The following is a 23,308-nucleotide window of genomic DNA, read 5'->3' on the forward strand; positions in this document are numbered from 1 at the left end:
AAAAAATAATTGTATTCTTTTTTAATTTTACCAGTTATTTACCATTTCAGAGAATCATGGTGTGCTTTTCTGTTTTCCAAGAGTACCAAAAAGGAAAAATTGTATTCTTTTTTAATTTTACCAGAGTTATTTACCATTTCAGAGAATCATGGCGTGCTTTTCTGTCACGAATGTAACAGCCCTACCTCAACCTGTGTTTGTAAGTCTTCATTCGCAGTGACCAGCCCATAGGCACAAGCACCCAGCTGCTCCACAGTGTTGGTCTAGGGCAACTATGTCTTGAGTGTTACATACTGAAACTCATTAGTTTATCACAAGTTACTTTCCCTTTTTCTCCTTTACAGCAAAGGTATCCTATTTACTATTTGCTGGGGTAGATTTTATTAGCCACCGGTTTCACTTCAGCTGGAAGCGGGACATCAGAAAATAGTTGTTAAAAATAGAAGCATCCAATCTCCTGGGCTTGGGAACCACTGCTCAAATCTTCCCAAGATGGACCCAGGGAGGCCAGGGTGTGCGCCAGTACTGCCCTCTGGTGGCCCCGGGGAACACCGCAAGCGCAAAAGGCTCTCCCAGCCCTTGAGAACAGCATCAGCAGGCAGCCGGCCATGGGTTCTGTGCCTGGGTCCGGTGGCGGTGGAACGCGGCTCCCTAGCCAGCCCTGACCATACCCTTGCTCAGCCTCTATGACCTGCGAAGAAGTGGAGAGTGAGACCTGTTTGCTGTGGCTCAGAATAGATGCCAATGATTTTCTCTACCCTGCATATATCACTTAACCACCCACTCTGGCAGGAATTCTCCATCTTGCCCCCCACTCCAGTCCCCACCACAGGAGGAAGTTCAAGTTCAACACTTTTCTCTCCCATAAAACACCGCCCGCCTGGTAAAGTTGTGGCAACTGAGGGAGTACATGCATGGTGAGGCCACAACCCATACAACAAATGCAAGCTCTTGTTAAAATTGTCACCCTTGGTGTCTGAGGCGATGTGGTCACAGGACCAACTCCCACTCCTCTGCCTTCCCGACTGTGGAGGAGATTATGAACCCCGGCCAAGTATGTGAATCTTAAGTCTTTGGGCTCTAACAGGTCTTCCTTCTTAACCACTGCCAGTGTGCTTCCATGCCTGCCCAGCCTGGGGGCCTGACCTGACTCGGACATCTGCTGTCCACCAGCTCTGGAATCAGAAGCCACAAGAGGCTGAGCTCCAGGCACAACACTGCCACACATTCACGGGGTAACCATGGGCAGGGCACCACTGCGGGATGTCCCCACCAGGTGCTCCAAAGGTCCAGAACTGTCAGGCCAGACCTCTCTAGAGACTGCTCTGATGAACAAACTATCTTTCAGTGGATGGGAGTTCAAAAAGGGAGAAATTAAAACAGGCTGGCCCTAACCAAAGATACCATCAACCAGATTTTAATTTCTGAAACTACCATACAAGTTTTTTCTCCCATCACTGAAGAGCAAATCTCTATGTTCAAAAATTATTTAAACTGAAGTATTAACTCTTATGGGCACTATGAATGCCAGCAATTACCAAGGAGTAGACAACTAGGTATCTAGCCGACAAGTTGTGTTGGGCCTCAACGTAGGGAGGTGTTTTTCTTTTTCTTTTTTTTTTTTTAAAGATTTTATTTATTTATTTGTCAAAGAGAGAGAGAGAGGGAGCACAAGTAGGCAGAGTGGCAGGCAGAGGCAGAGAGAGAAGCAGGCTCCCCACTGAGCAAGGAACCCGATGTGGGACTCGATCCCAGAACCCTGGGACCATGACCTGAGCTGAAGGCAGCAGCTTAACTGACTGAGCCACCCAGGTGCCCCGGTGTTTTTCAACCCTTACAGAATCTCGATATGTAAAATACAGCCTGTTGCTGATGTCCAATCTTCAATCCCTCCAGTGGAGTTTCCCCCAGTGGTCTTAGATCCTACAGAAACTGAATTTCACTTTCTGGGTTAAAGATGTAAAGTCACGGGCCATCACTCGGGAGGACCCAAGACCTAATACTGAATATATCTAACACATAGCTCAACTAAGGATCCAGTGAGGGGGAAATGTCCCAAAACCATGACAGTCAGTGGTAGGACCTGCACATTTGAATACCCAGAGGGCCTAAGCAAAAACAATAATGGCAGGATACAGCAAACATTGGGGAATGGCGAGGACTATGGCATAATAGAAAATGTATGCATTCTGTATGCAGCCACTACTCACCCCCCAATGATGCAGAAACACACCTGCATCATACAAATTGGGGTTTATTGCTCATTGCATAACAGAGAACAGACTTCCAGAACCATGGGGGGGATTTCAGTAAGATGTCACAAAAGGACTTATGTTTTGGACACACTAGGTGAGGTGAGGGGGGATTCAAGGAAGCTGTGGAGGAAGTAGGGAATGACTGGGTATCTTCGTAAGGTGAGAGAAATGAACTGAGGCTAAAAACTATCATTCATCAAGAAGTGTCCACAACAGGGAGGTATGTGGTCATTTTTGTGGAACGGAAGTTCATGTTTTTCTGTGTCCAGGCACAATTACAAAATTGATCTTTTGACTTTGGTCACAGTCTTGGTAGCCACGTAGATATTCTGCAAAATTATTCAGCAGGACAAAGAGACCTTGCTTCTAGTAGGAGGCCAACTCCTGGCCTACTTGACGGGCACTGCTTTTCTTCCCTCTAATTGGCAGAAATCACTGTCAACAGGGTCTTTCAGGCCTAGATTTGAAGTAGTTGAGGACACATTTATCTTTAAGACACTAGCAGAGCTCAGAGGGTTTAACTTGAATTTCCATTCTCAAGTGAGAATTTGGTAGGCTTTCTTCCATCTTAAGTGAAGGGTCAGGTTGCAGTAGCTGGTATACTCTGAGGTCAGAGGGTTGAGTAACAGCTAGTCGATTAACCTCTGGGAATCTGTACCACTTCCTTCTGTAGTTGGGGCTCCTGTGGCTAACCTTTGAAAAGACTGCTGAACTGGTTTCCAAGAAGACGTACCATTTTACATTCCCACCAGCAATCTACCCAACACTTGTCACTTCTCTGTGACCACAGTCACCCTAGCAAGTGTGAAGTGACATCTCACTAAGGTTTCCATGTGTATTTCCCTAATGATGTTGAACATCTTTTCAGGTGCTTATTTGGCCATTTGCTTATCATCTTTGGAGAAATGTCTATTCAAATCCTTTGTCGCCTTTTTAAATTGGTTTGGTTTTTTCCTCTTTTTAGCGTTACGTTGTAAGAGTTCTTTACATATCCTGGATACTAGATTCTTTTTTTTTTTTTTTAATTTATTTATTTGACAGACAGAGATCACAAGTAGGCAGAGAGGCAGGCAGAGAGAGAGGAAGGGAAGCAGGCTCCCTGCCGAGCAGAGAGCCCGATGCAGGGCTCAATCCCAGGACCCTGGGATCATGACCTGAGCCGAAGGCAGAGGCTTTAACCCACTGAGCCACCCAGGTGCCCCCTGGATACTAGATTCTTAACAGACACATCATCTGCCAATTCTGTGGGGCTTATTTACTGGATCAACTTTAAAGCACAGAAGTTAAAGTTTGCTGAAGTCCAACTTATTTTTCATTGGTTGCCTTTTTGGTGTCATCTCTGAAAAACTACTGCCCAGTCCAAAGTTATGAAGATTTACACCTTGTTTCTTCTGAGTTTTATAGTTTTAACTCTTATATTTAGGTCTTGGATCCATTCTGAGTTACTTTTTGAGTAAGAATATGCATTTTAACAAGATTCCACGTTATGCATATGCATGGCCTTAAATGACCAATGAATTTCCATTTCCCTTTAAATCAGTGGTTCTAACCTTGGCAGCACATTACAGTCACTTGAGATTTACAAAATCATGCCTGACTTTACTCAGGTAGAACAATTTCACTCAGTCTGTGGTGGGCTTAGTTTTTAATCTCTTCAGTTGATTCTGACGTGAAGCCAGGGTTGAGAACTATCACCTCTTCACGGATTCTGCATGGATTTCATCCACATGCCTTTCCCGGGCTGGTTTGCAGGTACTGGATTCTAACAAAGCCACAGCAAGACTGGGGTCGGTGTTCACGGTGAGTACAGTACATGAGATTATAAGCTTCGTGTCTGGATAGGATACAAATCACACGTTGATCACTAGAAGATGGAGGTCACATTGAATGGTAGTGTATGCAGGCAGAGTGAAGACAAGTATAAGAAGAAATAAAGAACTTCTAAGACGTTCTGGGAAAACCACAGATCTCAGGTTGGCCAGAAGCATGGTCTACAACTAACTGTACTTAAACCTCTACTTACCATGCTCTGTTTGAGCCATTATTTGTCCTTGTTCTTTTTTTTTTTTTGAAAGAGAGGGGTGGAAATGGGTTGAACTCTTGTCTTTCCTTTGCAAATGTAGAACCGCAGAACCAATTCAAACAGGTCAATGACCTATATGTAACAGCTAAACTGATAAAATTCTTGGAAGAAAAACACAGAAGAAAAATCCTCATGCCCTTGGATTTGGCAATGGATTCTTAAATATACCACCAAAAGCAAGAACAACAAAAGACAAAATAAAACAGATAATTGGACCTCATCAAAAATTAAACACTTTTGTGCAAAAGGCATTATCAAGAAAGTGAAAAGACAACCTATAGAAAGGGGAAAATATTTGCAAACCATGTATCTGAGATTAAGCCCCTCCGGCTCCACACTCAGCAGGGAGTCTGCTTGAGATTCTCTCTCCCTCTACCCCTCACCGCCGGCCCCCCTTTCTCTCAATTAAAAAACTCCCTCTCTCCCCCTCTGCCCCTCCCCCTGCTTGCTCTCTCTCTCAAATAATAAATAAATAAATACAGACAGACAAAGGACTTAAACATTTCTCCAAAGACAACACACAAATGGCCAATTTAAAAAGCACAAGAAAGGGGCACCTGGATGGTTCAGTCAGTTAAGTGTCTACCTTTGACTCGGGTCATGATCCCAGGGTCCTAGGATGGAGAGCACTGGGCTCCCTGCTCAGCAGGGAGCCTGCTTCTCCCTCTGCCTGCCATTCCCCCTACTTGCATGCGTGCTCTTTCTCTCTCCTAAACAAATAAAATCTTAAAAAAAAAAAATCACAAGAAAAAAATACTCATCTTCATTAGTCCTTAGGGCACTGGAAGTATGGAAATCAAAACCACAATGAGATACTATTTCACACCAGTAGAAACTTAAAAACAAACAAAAGAACTCATGTTGGCGAGGACAGAAAGAAAACTGGAGCCCGTGCACTGCTGGTGGGAATGAAAGATGGTGCAGCTGCTGTGGAAAACAAGCAGTTCCTCAAAAAGTTAAAAATTAGTCTAGGTATGTATCGGAAAGAACTGAGACGCAAACAGATATGCGAATGTTAGAAGCATTATTTGCCAACATCCAAATGGGGAAAGTGTCCATCAACAGATGCATAAAATGTGGTCTCTCCATCCAATGGAGCATAATCCAGCCCTGATGGAATCAAGTACTGATATATGCTACAACCTGAATAAAGCTGTAACACATACTAAGTGAAAGAAGCCAGACACGGGGCAACTGGGTGGCTCAGTGGGTAAGCCTCTGCCCTCAGGTCACGTCATGATCTCAGGGTCCTGGGATCCAGCCCCACAATAGGCTCTCTGCTCAGCAGGCAGCCTGCTTCCCGCCCCACCCCACCCCCCACCCCTGCCTGCCTCTCTGCCTACTTGTGATATCTGTCAAATAAATAAATAAAATCTTTTAAAAAAACAAAAGGAAGCCAGACACAAAAGCCCACATATTATATAATTCCATTTAAATGAAATATCCAGAATAGGCAAATCCATGCAGAAAGCAGACTAGTAGTTTCCAGGGTTATGGGGGAAATGGGAAGTGACTGCTTAATGGCTAAAAGGTTTCGTTTTGGTTGCACAACACTGAATGTACTTAACACCAGAGAACTATACACTTTAAAATGGTTACAGTATTTTATTACATTACCACAACTTTTAGCAAAAAAAAACAAAAAAACAAAACCACAGGCCCTTTCCACAAAGCAGAGCATATCTCACTAACCTTATTACCATACGCTAGGACATCAAACTAGAAAAGAGACTCAGGCAAGTGTACACAGTTCCTTCTACAGTATTCTACAAGTAGGTATGTTACTACTTCTTCCTAGGGAGGAATAAACATTGGAGAAGAAAACTCTGCTCCTCTAACACTGTTCCCCTCCTGAGATCATAAATGTATGGTAGATTAAGACAGTTACAAATTCTCTGACATTCTACACATCAAGAAGTGGGGTCTATGACCTTTAAATCTGGCCAAGCTAAGAATGACCATTAAAATATGGGAGAAATGACACTGGACCAATGCGGGGCTCAGACGTTTAAAAACTGAAGAGCGTTCATGTTTCCTGAAATACTTGATCTCGAAACCTACCAACCACGTTGTAAAGAAGCACCAACAGCCCTGTGGAAAGGCCCGTGTGGACAGCAACTGACTCCAACCACACTCCCAGATGAAAGCATACAGCAATTCAAGAGCCATGTGTTCTCTTGAACGTAAATACTCCAGACCCAGGCAAGTCGTCCAGCAGTATTCACCAAGCCCTGCCAATACTGTGGGATAGTTTGTAACTCAGAATTGGGTAACACAGCACAGTGGAAATTCCCTTCCCTCTCTTGGAGCAGATAATATGTCTAAACAGCTTTTTAAAAAAATCTTTAGGGGCGCCTGGGTGGCTCAGTGGGTTAAAGCCTCTGCCTGCGGCTCAGGTCATGATCCCAGGTCCTGGGATCGAGCCCCGCATTGGGCTCTCTGCTCAGCAGGGAGCCTGCCTCCCCCTCTCTCTCTGCCTGCCTCTCTGCCTACTTGTGATCTCTGCCTGTCAAATAAATAAAATCTTAAAAAACAAACAAACAAACACCAAACAAAAAAAATCTTTAAAAAATTACATAAAATATTAAAAAATCTAGCTTGAATACACAGAAAGTACTTTAGATCTAGTCTTTTGAGGAAAACTATACTGGGAGCTCTAGTATGTGCCTGGCTGTTTCAGGCACAGAGCAGGCCAAGCAAGACGTACTGGTGCTATGGTCTGGCCAGGTTACGTTATAATCGCGGAGCCTGAACCACAACAAATGTGAACAGGTTTCAACTGGAATTGCAGTCTGAGCATGTGCTTCATCGCTGTCCAGCTCTGGAAGAAATCTCAACCCTGTCCTCTTCAATCTCACCAAAGCAAAGATGAGTGTGGGGGTGGGGGGTGCTTCTGCTCCACTTCTGAACAGGCTGCCCATAAAAAACATGGGCTGGGAAGGTAATACTCCTGCAGCAAGGAAAGGCAGCTCTAAGGAAAATGGCTGGAGAGAGTAAGAACCCTTTCCCTCACACTTCAGCCTTCGTAACGAAGGGGGTGTGTGTGCTCGCTTATTTAATTTACAAAACCCATTCCGGGAATCAAAAGCTAGTAACTCTTTTCTCTTTTTACTTTTTGGTAGAAAACAATTATCCCATATTTTTCCTAAATCAAGCCCTGCCCTGCCCCTGCGACCTCTCATATTAGAAGACAAATGCTGCAGCACTTCCCACCTAAAAAGAATACAAAAGGTAAACTTCCTCTACACCAGCACTCACTGTCCTTAACAGTTATTGCCCCTTTCTCGGATTCTCTTTGCTTCGAAACTGTCTCCTGCCACCTCTGCAGTCCACTCTCACCAGAATTTTGCCCTCATCACTCTATAAAGCCCCTATCACAGTCATAAGTGTGGTAGCTCCCGTTACGGATCCAGAGATTAATATTCCAACCATGATAGGTGTATAAAGTAAGAGCACTTAAGAGTTCATTTACCATCTTTCTCCTCCTGAAAAAGTGCCTTGCTTGCTCCCGGGACCTCTGGTCTACCTCGCTGGTCTCCTCTCCTCCCCCTGAATGGGAAGTAAGAGCAAACCAGGTCTCAATCCTCACATAACGTGTTTATCAACACTCTCTACAATTCATCTGGTCAAGATTCATCCACTGCAGCGCTGTTAACAGTTTGGACCAGATAAGTCTTTGCTGTGGGAGCTGCACTATGCATCTCAGAATGTTTAGCAGCATCCTTGATCTGTACTGTACTCACTAGATGCCTGCAGCATCTAGTCATGTCAAGAATGTGTCTCCAGGGCGCGTGGGTGGCTCAGACGGTTGGGCGTCTACCTTCAGCTCAGGTCCTGGGATGCAGCCCACCTTGGGCTCTCAGCTCAGGAGGTAGTCTGCTTCTCCCTCTCCCTCTGGTTCTCCCCCTGCTTGTACTCTTTTCTCTATCAAATGAATAAATAATATCTTAAAAAAGAATGTGTCTCTGGACATTGCCAACAGCCCCTGGGGGGCAAAATCGCTTCTGGGTGAGAACCACTGGCCTAGTTCTTTGGTTTTCCACAAGTAGATATATAGGCTGGCAGCTGGATATACGCTGTATACACTGGCTCTACCTTGCACTGCTCTCCAGCTGCCTTCTCGTTATGTCCACTTATTTGTCCTATCAGGTATATCCCATGTAACATGTCAAAACTAAAATTCTGATTTATACTCTGTCCCATGTATATCTGTACCTTGTCACCGTGCTTGATACACCTCTCTTGCTCTTAACCTCACAGTTTTATCCATCAGTAAATCCTACTGGCTCTGCTCTCGAAATATATCCCAAATCTGACTACTACTTAATACCTCCACTGCTACCAAGCCCAAGCCCATATGATCCCTCACTGAAATTATGACCTCCTAGTTTCCCTGCTTCCACCCTGGTTCCCTTAGTCCAGTGGTTCTCACCTAGGAACTTGTTACAAATGCAAATTGTCCTTCAAATCTAGTAAGTTAGAAACTCTGGGGATAGGACACAAAAACTGGGGTAATTAAGTCCTCCATATCTGAGGCCGCTCCCCTGCCCCCATCTCTCCAATCATATTCCCTAACTAAAACTTTCTCCCTAGCTCACCTTGCTCAGTCACAGTGAACTCCCTGTGTTCTATAAGCAATCAGACTGCTCCCACTACTGGGCCCTTTCAATAATTGTCTCTCTTCCTGAAAAGTTACTCACCCTCACAGATAATCCTCAAGTCTCTATTTAAATGTCCCCGTGTCAACAAATCCTTGTTGGACTAGGCTACATAAAATAAAAACACCTTCTTCCTGAACTAGCCTCCTTACTCTGCTTAGTTTTTCACCAAAGCCATCTGTAACTACCTACCCAGGCTATGGGTCTGCTTTGTTTATTACTGTCTCCCTACATTCTACTATGTAAACCCCATATGGACAAGGTTTATTTACTGTTATACTTTGAACTAGAAAAGATCCTTAAACCTAACAGATGTTCATTAAGTGTTACCTTTCTGAGGCAATGGCTGCCTGTGGACCATTAGAGGAAGGATACAAAGAAGTCAAGGAAGAATATTTAATGTTACTTAAATAACTACCAAGAAAATTTCAGGTCGGGGGGAAAAAAAACCAACCAACCCCAAAATGTTGTAAGAAACACACCCCAAACCCAGAGCTGTAAGGCGACTGACAGGGACATGCAGCAGCTGACAGTAAAGGCTAAGGGAAGACTTCAGATCTGAGCCCAGAAGGCACAATCAGCTTTCTATAACCAAGGACGACAGATGAAATTACAGGGACAAGAGGCCTGTGTGCACTACCAGAGAAGTGGAGGCTTGCTGAGGGCAGTCTGCCCAAGATGTGTTCATACAGCACCACCCTGAGGAGCAGTTCGGTAAAAAGGATGGTCGAATACAGGGGAAGGCTGGATTAGACAACTCTAAATAGATTTCTTTAATGCAGGGCTTCTTGGTTAACATGTTTAATGTCAATCTCTAAAAGAGAAAGTAGAATATATAGTGTTTCCCTGCCTTAACCACACAATCTTTTGTTTTGCACAGGCACACAGACATGGAGCCAAGCTTAACGTCTCCTACTGTTAGTGACATTTTTACCCACCTCATTTTGTTGTAATTTGCCTACTAAATTAACACAGAAATAATGTGTCCCCAAACAAAAGACTCCTTTCATTAGTATATTTAAACCAAGTCTGCAACTCCCAATTCTGAACACGCCCAGAGGCCAGCTGTCATTTAATAAGATTGTGCTCAATATTCACTACACATTGCTTAGTTATCACAGATCTTCCGCTTGGGATATATAATCCTGAAATTTTATTTTCACCACTCCATTCTTGATTCAATTTGTAATAAATAATGCAATATGAGAACAATTTAAGCCTATAATATTTTAAGTGTCTTTCTAATGCTTTTGAGAATTTTAAGTATTTTGAACTCCTAAGAAGGTATTTAGATCTAAGATAAACATACTAGAACCAAACAACAACAACAAAATAGTACCACTACAGCAGCTGGAAGGTACTCAAGAGACCACTAAATCCAGTGCGCTGAAAGGTCTCGCCAGCCACGTTACGAGAAATCATGTCTTTACTCAAAGTCAAGTAACAAGTTAGGTACCAAAAACAGCAAACAGAGCTCAGGTCAGCTGATATCCCAGTTGGTTATCTTTTTAATACACGATACAGTGTATATACAGATCTTAATTGGGGAAACTTAAAAACTGATAATTATCTGAAGTGTGATAAAATCTGGGGTAAATCAACTCCAGTGGTCTTCAAAGGACATGAAAAGAGAAAGTAAACTGAAGACATCCTTTTCTTTCTACAAAAAAGGCAAGACAAACCAAGTGTAAAAGCTAGAGATTTATTGTTATTTTGTGATTAATAAATTGTCAAATTGGTTATGACACTATCCCACACTGTATACCACCATTTGCCAGTACAAAAGTTTTTGAACCAGACTGAGGCATAAGGCAGAGAGAGCAAAGACACATGAATATCATCCTTAACAACCTCCACTAGTCATGCCTCCACCTTGACTATCACTCATGTTTTCCTGCTGGGGAAAGTGTCAGAACAGTGCACGGGCTGGTGGGCAACCTGGCCTCTTGACCTTTTTTAATAGCAAGCAACTTACAGAAGTAATGGAATTCAACTTGTATTTCCCTTGATTTTATTGGTCTGAACTCATTTTAGTTTACTTTAACATTTTAATTTCCTGTAACTGTACATGAGAGAATATAACGACCTAAGAGAATACTGAACCAGAGTCAGCCAAGTATATCACTGACCCCAAAGTTGTGTTTTAATTGGTCCTAAAGGAATGTACCACACCCCAACAGCTTGAGAGTTAAGCAAACAGAACTTCTTTGGGGAGGGAAGAAAAAGGCTGCAGAACAGCCAAATGTACTCAACATTGTTAAAACGGCTCTTTGTTTTTCACCCCTGAATGATACCTCTTTACTACACTATATGCACAGAAATCCTAACAGAATCTTGGTTGCCAGTATTATTTAGGCTGGCCCAATCCAGGAGAGATCCCCTACCCCCCGCCCCCAGTTCCCCTTCTCTGAGGCTCTGAAAAGCACAATATTTAACTATTTCTTAATAGAACTACCAAACACTTCAGAAACAAGTGGCTCACAAATCATTTTAAATTCATGTATTGCCTGTGCATGAGAAAACTGATAAACCCAAAAGATAGTTCTATTTTTAATATGGCAATTAAAAATAACTGAAACATCAAAACACTTTCAGTGAAAGCAACATTTCAATTACAAATTGTAATGCCTGTTGAAGCTGAGAAGTCCTAGGCAAATGCACTTTTGGGTTATACTACAGTGCTCCTTCAGTCTGCACACGGATGAAGGTAATTTACAGTCAATCTGTGAATGTTGAGACAGTGTTACATTATGTTGTCTGTACAATTAAATGTCCTTAGAGAGATAACCAGAATCAGCTTTTCTATTCTATTTTCAACAAACCTGACTAACGGCACTTTTGCTGAGAGATGTTTGTCAAAGATGCTGTAAGATTCTACATAATCAGGAAATACTCAGCTTTAAAATATTTCCTTATCTTCACTTTTTTGGTTACAGGTGCTTTGCTCAGATAATCTACTGCAGTTTGTTTCTAGAAATGCAATCCCAACTGTGCATACTACACTGTATACAAATAAAGCAAAAACTGTCAGTAGTATAAATCTTACAGCGTTTTGTCTGCAAAAATACATGCCAAAGTCACAATAAGCAGTATTGTACCACAAATTATAGAGCGCAAATGATTTGCTTCTTTTTAATGCTTTTATTCTACATAAATTACTACCATAGGCTAATGTTTAAAAAGCAAATAAATTGGACAGATGCAAGACAAAAATCTGTTCACCCAACTATAAAAGGTGATGTTTTTTTAAAAATTACAATAAATGCAGAAGTGTTTGATGCATGCAGTAGCCTTAAATGAAAAAGCATTGATTCCCACTGTTAAAAAAAAAAAAAGAAACACAGAGAAACCCACACATCTTACTGCACTCCACCTTAAAATGCATCATATTGGGTTTGTTTATAACAGCACAGAATTCCAAGAGTCAAAATGAAATAAAGCAGGTATTTTAAAGATTTTAAGAGCCGTTATCAAAAATAAATTACATTTTTTCAAGATACATAAATGCTGCTATGATGGCTGCGAGCCCAGTAACCTTTCAATAGCAGCATTGATATCACCTCCTGTTGCTATTAGCGCCTGCAAGTTTGCTTCACGGTTCAAAAATCCCATTGCACTGAGCTGTTCCAGTTGTTGCTGAAATCTGACTTCTGGATTCTGTAGCTGTTAAAGGAAGAAAAAAAAACCACTAACCAAAACTCTAAGGAAAATCAGTCTGTGTCACACCTAGATAACCTCTAAAAGGTTTTAAATGCTCTTTTACAAATCTGCTGGTCTATTAAGCTATAAAAACACTGGCCTCTCTTGAAACACAGTGAACATATTTAAAAGCCTATTAGCACTTAATTTTGTTATTTTAAATAGTCTAATTTATGCTTAGTCCTGTCACACAGAACACAAAACTCTGCTTTTAAAAAAAATCTCTTTTGGGGTGATCACTGGGTGGCTCAGTCAGTTCAGCATCTGACTCTTGATCTCTGCTCAGGTCACAATCTCAGGGTCACAAGATCAAGTCCAGCGTCACACCGGGGAGTCTGCTTGAGATTCTTTCTCCCCATCCACCTCTAACCCTCCTCACCGCTTACACAAGCACTCTTTCTCTCAAAAATAAATAAAATTTTGGGGGAAATCACATAATAAACCCCATCCATTACATCAGATATATTTAAGAAGCTGGTGAAAATGCCGGAAACCTAAAAGTATATATGCAAATAGTTCAGAACTAATGATTTATTTTGTAGTTATTGACCAATTGGGTATATATAAAAGCAGAGTTCTCAGGTACAAAATTCTGATGTGCATTCAATTTCTGCACTGGCCAGTCATGTCTTCAAGAGAGTTCCAGGCCCCCAGAATATACTCCTGACAATTCAGCCACCTCAAATCTTTCTTCAGAAATGAAGGTAAGACAAAAATACATAAATGATCAATCAATCCTGGCCAATCTGATAATAAGGAGGCCTGTAGATTGTTCAAATTACATAACAATTCTGTCCAATACCTAAAATCTTTTTTTCTTATTAATTCCATGAATATTACATTGATTCAGAAGCTGTATTAGTATTGGGACTACAAATACTTGTACAGGATAAAACCCTGCCCTGTTTATTATATTTAATAAGGCTTAAAATCAGAAAGCATGCTCTATTTTTTGCCATGCAGAATTACAGGGGCAATCTACCGTAACAGGTTTGACGGGCTATCATCCTCATACAATGGCAGATTCTTAGTAAAGCTAATAAATGTTTCCAGATATAAGAATATTATTAGAAGTCCACATTTTTGTGAGGTTTATATATGTAACACAAGCTACCACAGGAAGTAGTAGTGGGCAGGGAGAGACAGGATTTTTTCTTTAAGCCAAAACACAAGGTCTAGGGGCACCTGGGTGCCTCAGTTGTTAAGCGACTGCCTTCGGCTCAGGTCATGATCCTGGGGTGCTGGGATCGAGTCCCACATCAGGCTCCCTGCTTGGCAGGAAGTCTGCTTCTCCCTCTGACCCTCCCCCTTCTCATGCTCGCTCTCTCTCATTCTCTCTCTGTGTCTCAAGTAAATAAATAAAATCTTTAAAAAGTAAATAAGTAAACAAATAAATAAAATACAAGGACTAGAGAGAACTGTAATTACAGCTGTTCAGGAGGTATTTGGGATAATCAAGTTTCTATTTCTCCTTGACAAACTTTTATAGAATACAACGCATTTCAAATAATTTCCAAAGAGGGACTGTAAAAAAATGCATTTTAAAAGGCAACTTCCAAAAGGCAAAGTTGTAACATTTCTTCCCTTACAACTGTTTCCTTCAGTGTCTAATAGGACACCGAAGTCTATAATTTTTGTAATGCCTGTTGTGTAAGTTTGTGCTTTTCATTATACTCTAAACCCTAAAGGACTGCCTCTTTCTTTCCTTCTTTCTTTTTTTGTTGTTTGTGGAAATTTCTAAATTTCCAACAAGAAATACAAAATGTGAGCAGAAAAGAATCTTCACCTGAGGATTTACTCCAGCAAGAGCCTGCAGCATTTGTTGGATAAACTGCTGGTGTCCCGGCTCAGTGGTTCCCGTCGTCGTGGGACTTGGGGTTTCACTAGGTGCAGAGTTAGAACCGTTGCTTCCTGAAGAGCCTCCAGTGCTTCCTAAGGCCCCTAGGCCAGGAGTAAACCTAAGGAAGCATGAATTGGTTAATAAACCTAAGCTCCTGCAACAGGAGGCCAGACCAGGCCCCTGATGATAAATCAGTTAACATTTTAACAAAGCATTAGCTGTTATCTTCTTAAAATGAACATTTTTAATTTTGAAAACTCAGTTTTGAAAACAATCTCAACAAAAATAGGCAGAAGGACATTTAAAAGAGAAGAAGCTGCATTTTCATAGTCATCCCCAAATAAGCCTACCCTGGGATAAGGCCGGGAGCTTCCGTTGCTAATGTCTGTAAACCCTGCTGAATCTGTAACAAGGCCTGCATCGCTCTAGGATTCGACATTGCTGATAATGTATCAGGATTCTGCATCTAAGGAAGAAAGAGAACAGGTGGTTAACAAGGGAATTAAAATCAGTGAAAGTACAATTTAAATGTTTCTTTGCTATGTTTCTGGAGAAAACCTAAAACCTTACTCCCAGACACTGGTAATCCAGAATTTCTTTCCCCAGATAAACACAAGCACTTCCTCTTTGACAGCAAACCTAGTGTGCAAATCATTAACTGACCTCCTCCCAAGTCCATCATGAAAGCCATTTTTCATAGTGAAAGACAATCAGGTGCTACTGTGAAATCCACAACTGCTCCCATTCTCCAACAGAAGACAGAAGTGTTATTTCTAAGAGACAACCTCCAACTGCACAATTTATGTAACGTGGTTACATACAGTAAAAGCCACATATTCTTCCCGACCAAACGTTATCTGTTGCCGATTAAACAATTATACCAGTAAGATACACTCTAAAACAATAGTTCCAAATTTGAAGTTAATACGTGTATCCTGAGTTCAGCCTCACTCCTTCCAAATATATACCACGTGACTGACCAAAAAAGATTGGTTAACATTAACATCATTATAATATGTCAAGGATAATAACTAACCTTGGATAATGGTTTACAAGCCCAAGAATCATTTGTATAATATTTAAAAGCCCTAGAACTACCAGTTTCAAAACACCAAGACTGCCTTTTGTCTTTTTAAATAATAAAATACTACTCCAATCTCAAGTTGTTGTTGTTGTTATTGTTGTTTTTTAATAATAAAACCTTCCATGTAGGACAACACTGACAATTTTAATCGTGCTAATTCCGAGTCTGAGGAAATGAGATCTACCCCTCAAAAAAGAGACATTCCATGAATTTGTAGGAATTAAAGCATTACAATGAAACCAAACCTGTAAAGCAGAACAGGGTAGCTCCTTCCTATTACTCGAGATTAGTTAAACCATAAAGCATAACATGACACAATGAAGCACTTCAAAGTTAGTTAAGTGAAAGGAAATGGTTTATGGTATTAACGAAGCATTCAAAATCCTAAATCCTCAAAAGCAAAAACAAAATGGTCCTTTCCTCAGAATTTATGTTTAAGAAATATAAGCAAAAGGTCAGCAGTGAAATGGGGCTTAGTTAAGATCAAGCTGAATTCTCTGCAAACTGACAGCATTATCAAACTGACTTCTATGGTTTGCCATCAGCCAGAGAAGAGCAAGGAAAATGTTTATTATCAAACTTTTTCAAGCAAATCATTACCGAAGACAGCTAGCATCTTTTCTTACTCACTTGTTGGAGGAAAGTTGGGAGCTGTTGTCTCATTTGTTCTTGAAGCTGAGGATTTCCAGCAAATAGGGGATTATTCAGCATCATCTATGGGGCAAGTGTTCAAACAATTTTAACTGGAAATATCTGAAACAAGTAATGTACCTTGTTTAACAGTCTATCTTCCCCAAGTGCCTAACCTGGCACTTAAAGGGAGGAAGGTAGAACATGAATAAAAAAGGAGAAGGGAAGATACTGTCCGCAAGAGGGATCTCCAGGGAAAACAAAAACAAAAACAAAACAAGGCATCTTCTCTCTCAATGAGAATGATGAGTATGATAATGACATGCAATATCCTAAAAAATAAAAACAATCATTTTCTTAGGATTTTCCTTGAGCAAAGGTGAGTATTTGCCCTTAAGAGAAAAATGGGGGTAAATGGTATTCAGGAGGATACATTCACTGCTACACTGACAGAATAAACATAAGCATCAATACATGAAACGATACATGGCTTGCTCAGACACCTCAACACACAAGTGGCAAGCACAGAGAAAAATCCAGATCTGGAACCACTCTATCTATCTGCCTGCCTACTGCAAAACAGCTAGTATTCGGTCCAGAAAAATAACCAGAACAGCAACCACCCTGACAGAGAAATGGAGCTGCTAGGTGAAAATCCGCCCAGGACTAGCACCAAAGGATCTCTGGGGCAAGTATTAAAATGTGTTAAGATCTGAAAGATGTAAATCCATTTGAGAACACCAAGATTAGCCTCTGGATTTCACCTCACTACCACCAGAGATAAGAAAACTGGCATGCCTCCGAATGTTCACACAGGTGTTAAGAATTAAAGTCAGGGTCAATATTAATGTTAATATCTGAAAATAAGATTATGATACACGATCAGCATAACCAGAAACTAATTCTCAAAGCTTTGAAAAAGATGAAAATTTTATCACTTTCCCCAGAAGGAGCGAAAAGTCAACTGACAATGATTTACTGATCACCTATTTACCAGTCCAAAGTCTGGAGGTTAAAGTAAAATGACCCTTGCCCTCAAGAAGTTAACCATATTTGAGAGCAATTAATTACATATACACACTAGAAGTAAACAGAATTCCACTTTCCCTCCTTTGTCTATTGTTACAAAGTGGATTATTTAGTTAATTCCAACAAAATAATGAAAGTAGGAGGAAGTCAGTGTTTTGTGAATATCCATACTTGTTTCCAAGTGACCAATAAATTCACAGTACATAAAATAATACCAACTTGAGATCAACAAACCTGCTTCTTTATTGACTCCAGTAAAGTATTTTTTATTATGAACAGATTAATAAAGTTACCACATTTATCTTTCAGGATTCATGTCATTTGAGACAGCATGGCATCTTAAACTGATTCATTCTTTCTCAGAAAAGTATTATCTCATTTCAGATATTTCTCCTAACTTACCTGACTATACAACAATATGGTTTATATATTCAGACTTTTTTGTTTCTAAAAATCAAAATCAGAACAGAAAAACTAAAACCTTTAATCTGCTGATAACCAGAGTATGCTGTAAACATTTCTAAATTGCCTACAATAAAAGACATCCACATATAGCCTTCTTTGTTAACATTTTGCTTTAGAGTGAAAAAAAAAAATATGTCAAAGTGCTCAAGTCACTTTATAATGTTGTTAATTTAATTAAATGGCTGGGAATGTACTTATTAAAGTCAAAATTTTTATTTATTTTTTAAAATTTTATTTTTCAGTGTAAAGTCAAAATTTTTAAACAAGATGCACATTCAGTGCTAATTAATCAGACATTTAAAAACATACAAATGCCATCACTCAACATATTTTCCATTTATTTAAAACAAAAGTGCTATGATCACAGAGGGTTGAGCATTTAATATTAATAACTCAGATAATTTTTATATGAATAAAACAAAAATATACAAAAATTCACCTAAAAACTTGTTCTTTGTTTCCAATTCCACAAATATTAAGAGGGCAGAAGTTACTGCTGAGGATTATAACACAAAGATGTCTGCTATATATTTGAATGGTTCCAGATTACAGAAAATAAAAACATTTTGTTTGACATAAAGAAAAGTAACTTTAAAAGCTTTTAGAATGTTGGAAATGAGAACACACTATAAAGGAAAATATTTATAATCCCTTATACTTTATAGAAGTCATTTTTAATATCCAGCAAATATAAACTAGGTTTATTATATCAAGGTTACTTAATATTCTCCAAGGTTTTTCAAGCCCAGCTGTTCTTAACCTAGGGGAACACCTGAATTGCCCAGGGAACTTCAGGAATAGGGGAAATGAGATGTAATTACACCAAAATCTCTCAGGACAGAGAGATTTTTTTTTTTTTTTTAACTTTAAAACTCCCAAAGAGATCCTAAATGTTCAGCCAGGGTTGAGATCCACTAATTGCCTTAGTTACGGTCTCTTCAAAACAATTTAGAAAATGAATAAATTAATAAAATACCATTATACTAACTTTGAGGGGCGATCTATAATGGAAAGAATGAGAACAGTGTTCCCACAAATCTCCCTCTCCCTTTAAAAAATGATTTCAGGATATTTTATAACTGCTATCTTGAACATGACTATTACGCAAAATCTATGTGATCTAATAAACACAAGTATTCCAAGAAATGTATTACCACTGCACTTAATCACTTTCAAGATTTACATTTCACTAAAGAACATATCTTCCAAAGGGAAAGTAATCCAAAACTTTATATTCATCTCCTAAATCAACATATGTAGATACAGAGTAAACCTATACTTCTTTCTAGCCAATAAAGAGCAGAGAAGAAAATGTTTTAATTATATATGAAGAATTAGTTTACTGCAAAGAAACAAAATGTCCAAAATATTAGAGATGCAATTTACCTACTTTTGTAGTAGGTAACACAACACAACCCAAATGTGCCAAAATCACAATTATTTGATTAGGCTATTTCAATTTACACCACACAGTCCTTTTTAATATAATTACAAACTCACCTGTGCAGCAAGGTCAGGGTTCTGACTTAGTGACTGCATCATGCTTCTCATGTAAGGGGCAGACAACATGTTTTGCATAAGTTGTGGGTTTTCAGTTATTTGTTGCAACAAGCTCTGCATTCCTGGTGTGTTGAACATACTAGCTGAAAGTTTGTTTAAAAAAAAAAAAAGACACTGTATCAAGGAAAAGACCTACAAACAGAAGTGAAAGCTTTAAAATACAATATATACCATATGTAATTTTAGGAACTGCAGATGAGCAAACATATTACTAATCAATTGAACCAAGAAAGAATTTTAAAACTAAGATCTCCACAACTACACACACAACATATAACAGTAAAGAAGGGTTTATGATGTTAAACATTCTGGATACATTTACAATAAAATCACATCTAACAGTTACGCTAGGGTTCTAAAGTCAATTTAAGAAGCAAAAATTAGATATGGTTGAAATTACTATGAAAAATCCCAGAGGTGCCTGGGTGGCTCAGCTGTTAAGTGTGTGCCTTCAACTCAGGTCAGGATCCCAGGGTCCTGGGATCAAGCCCTGCTTCCGGCTCCCTGCTCAGTGGGAGGCCTGTTTCTCCCTCTCCCACTCCCCTAGCTTGTGTTCCCTCTCTCGCTATGTCCCTCTCTGTCAAAAACAAAATCTTTAAAAAAAAGAAAAGAAAGAAAAAGAAAAACCCTATACAGAGAGTAAGTCTGGGCCAACATCTCCTCTAGGACTGCAGAAGAATCACATCCAGCATTTGATATGCTCCTACTTAAAGAACGTAAGCCCTCTCATACCCAGGAAAACCAGATGTAGCCTCCATCCCACTTTCACTCATTACTGACACTCACTCAGCAAAATAGCAGGCACATTTAACATTTTAGAGCAGAGACTAAGAACAGTGACTAGAGTTGGATTACCTGGGTTCAAACCTAATCTAACTATGTAAACTTGGGCTAGTTTTTTGGCCTCTTCATCCTTCCAGTTTCCCCAGTCAAATGGAGTTAAGTACTATCTACTGCAAAGGGCAGGTTGTGACAATTCAATTACTTAAGGTGCAAAGGTGCTTGTTACTTTTTTCTTTTCTTTCTTTCCTTTTTTTTTTTTTTGCTAAGAGCTATAGTTAAATTTATGCAAATTCAACTTTCTCTGAAAACTAACTTGCTCAACACATAACCAGATTTTCACTTGCTGACTACATATACTCAACCTCAAATATATTCTCAGACTCATTATATGCAAACTTAACTCATTAGTTTTTTCATTTCCCTTCTGCTCTCATTCCATCCAGCGTAATTTTATCAGGCTTAAAACACTGACACTTTCTATTTATTTTTCTAACTTACTATAATTCTGCTGGGGGTTTTTTGGTAATCAGTCTTTTTTTCCTATTTTCTCAAGTTGTTTTCAATTAGGTTATTTTCTACATCCTGGACTCTAAGAATATTCTAATACAAGTGTTGATAAACACAACCTGCAGAGCAAATACGGCCCATGACCTGCTTCTGTACAACCCACAAGGTGAAAATGGTTTTACATTTTTGAATAGTTAAAGAAACAAAATTATTCTGTGAAATGTGAAAACTATATGCAATCAAACTTCAGTGTCCATGAATAACAGCTTCTTGGAGGGGCGCTTGGGTGGTTCAGTGGGTTAAGCCTCTGCCTTCCACTGAGGTCATGATCTCAGGGTCCTGAGGATCGAGCCCCACATTGGGCTCTCTGCTCAGCAGGAAGCCTGCTTGTGATCTCTGTCTGTCAAATAAATAAATAAAATCTTTAAAAAAATTTTTTCTTGGAATAGTCATGCGCAGGTGTTCACTGTCAATGGCTGCCTGTGTACCACCATGGCTGAGTAGTCCAACAGAGGCTGTGCGCAGCCCTCAATGACTGCTGCAGACCCAGAAGGCTGCTCAGTGCACCACACTATTGCTGTATCATGTTGTTATTTTCTTTTTTTAACTACCAGTAACATACTAATCACATAAGAACAAGAAGAAAAAGAGAAAGTTGGACTACAAATATTGTGCTTTAAGGCACAATGGAGCATGGATTATTTTATCAATGAGATGGCAAAGCACTGTATTTTTATGCAATGACAATGAAAGAATACAATATACTTCAACACTGCTAGATTAAGCACTCATTGCAGTATGCCCAACTCAGAGACAAGCAACAGCCAGGAAAATACGAAATTTAAAATGCAGCCACCTCATCATAGCCAGATTTCTTTACAAAAATAAAAAATGAAATTAAGCCTACAACCAGTAAGTTTCCAAGTGGCTTATTTGTTAGCCAAAAAGGAAAGCAGTATATTAGTGGTGGTGAATTGGCATGCTTAATTATTTGGCAGCAGCCAAATAAAAATGTGTCCAGAGAAATAAACTCGTTTAAGTCCATTACCCTTTCAAGAACAGTTTCTCAAGAGTTAAGGACATTAGACTCACAGCATCAATATTCAATTTAAAAACAATGCAAGTTATTCTGAGCGGTATTCCTTTGTTTTTAATGAGTTGACAGATGTTACTGCTCAGTTCTTGTTTGAGAAGTCAATGCCAAGTTTAAAGTGTCTGAAAAATTAGCCTTTATAAACAGTCTGCATAGAATTACAGGCAAAACTACTTTCAAAGTCCAGAACATAATTCAATGCGACCTGAAACAAAATCAGCTAAAATATGATGATGATGAAAACATATGTGGAGGACTAGTTGAATACAGAAAGCTTATTTTAAAAAATTAGGTATTTAAAAACTATGGTTATTCATTGTCTTATTCACCAGCAGGTACTCCAGAAAATATTTTGAACTGTCACATTATTCAACCAGCAGAAGTATCAATAGTGAACACTTGTGAACTTTTCTCTCTTGTGAACTTCGCCATAGTCAATCCCATAGATTTTTGTCTGAAATACCCTGACCTGTCCAACCACACAGCAGCAGTTTGATGGCTTAGCAGAAGTAAAGTTTTTGTTTTGGAAGATGTAAAGTTTTACTTCAAAATTTTTTTAGCTAAAGGCTAAGACTGAAATTCTGAACCACCAAACCAGCATTACAAAACACCAGATGACTCTCGAAATTATCTTTTGCTAGAGACTTGATAATGTTTCCCAATGAATTCTACCCATAATTATAAGACAAACAGCATGCAAACTTGTGGAACTCATACTGTGGTAAAGTAATTTTGACAATAACAGAAATTGTTTAAATGACAATGTCAAGGTGTTTTATACATTCTCTTGCTGTCAAAAGTTAAAATGAGATCTCCATTCCCACGAATTTACCTTTTTTTTAAGTTCATACTACTGTTCCAGCAGCATTCTTTGGACCTCAATACAAGTGCAAAGAAAATTTCCACATTTCAGAAGTCATTTAACTTTGTAATTGAGGTCCTACCACCTAACCTCCAATTGGAATTGATTAATCTGCAATGACATATTTAAAGCAAAGAAGAATCTAACACAATCCTACAAATGCTTCCAACTGACAACTATGCTATTAAAATCATATACTTTTGAAATGAGTACATATTTAAGAAAAATCTCATTACACATCTTGACAACAGGAAACACTGTGAACATCAATTAAGCAAATGTCATCCCTAAAAAAGAATTCCATTCCTATCATTAGTATGTATATATGAAAAAGTATTACACTCAATTATTATTATATTTCTACTTATCACAATGTATTTTCTCTCATAATATTCTCTTTGCTTTTTTTTTTTTAAGATTTTATTTATTTGACAGACAGAGATCACAAGTAGGCAGAGAGGCAGGCAGAGAGAGAGGAGGAAGCAGGCACCCTGCTGAGCAGAGAGCCCAATTCGGGGATTGATCCTAGGACCCTGAGATCATGACCTGAGCCAAAGGCAGAGGCTTTAACCCACTGCGCCACCCAGGCGCCCCTAGCTTTACTCTTGACATGCAAGGCCCAAAGTATTACCTGGCCCCTTGCAAGAAAAATTTGCTGACTCCTGCTCTAAGATTTCCTCATCTTATAGAGTAAGTGCTTACTGGGCAAAAGAGAGTCCAGAGTTTTATCTTTACAGGTATGTGTGTTTATGTGTGTGTG

At 39.4% G+C, this 23,308-nt stretch overlaps 1 protein-coding gene across 3 annotated transcripts in view; it reads right to left on the reverse strand.

The window, feature by feature from the left end:
• Nucleotides 1-10,684: 10,684 nt before the first annotated feature.
• Nucleotides 10,685-23,308, reverse strand: part of UBQLN1 (ubiquilin 1) — a 51,483-nt gene continuing 38,859 nt past the window's right edge. For 2 of the 3 annotated variants that reach the window (XM_080819867.1, XM_080819869.1), the window contains 5 exons: nt 19,244-19,386; nt 16,250-16,333; nt 14,886-15,001; nt 14,482-14,653; nt 10,685-12,659 (listed from right to left, as the gene is read on the reverse strand). In XM_080819867.1, coding sequence (XP_080675993.1) covers nt 12,507-12,659; nt 14,482-14,653; nt 14,886-15,001; nt 16,250-16,333; nt 19,244-19,386 — 668 coding nt within the window. In that variant the 3' untranslated portion in view covers nt 10,685-12,506. The remainder of the gene's footprint in view (nt 12,660-14,481; nt 14,654-14,885; nt 15,002-16,249; nt 16,334-19,243; nt 19,387-23,308) is intronic. The other variant, XM_080819868.1, reaches the window with a different exon arrangement.

The sequence above is a fragment of the Martes martes genome, assembly GCF_963455335.1.
Source record: "Martes martes genome assembly, chromosome: 12".
In the NCBI taxonomy this organism is placed as follows: Eukaryota; Metazoa; Chordata; class Mammalia; order Carnivora; family Mustelidae; genus Martes; species Martes martes.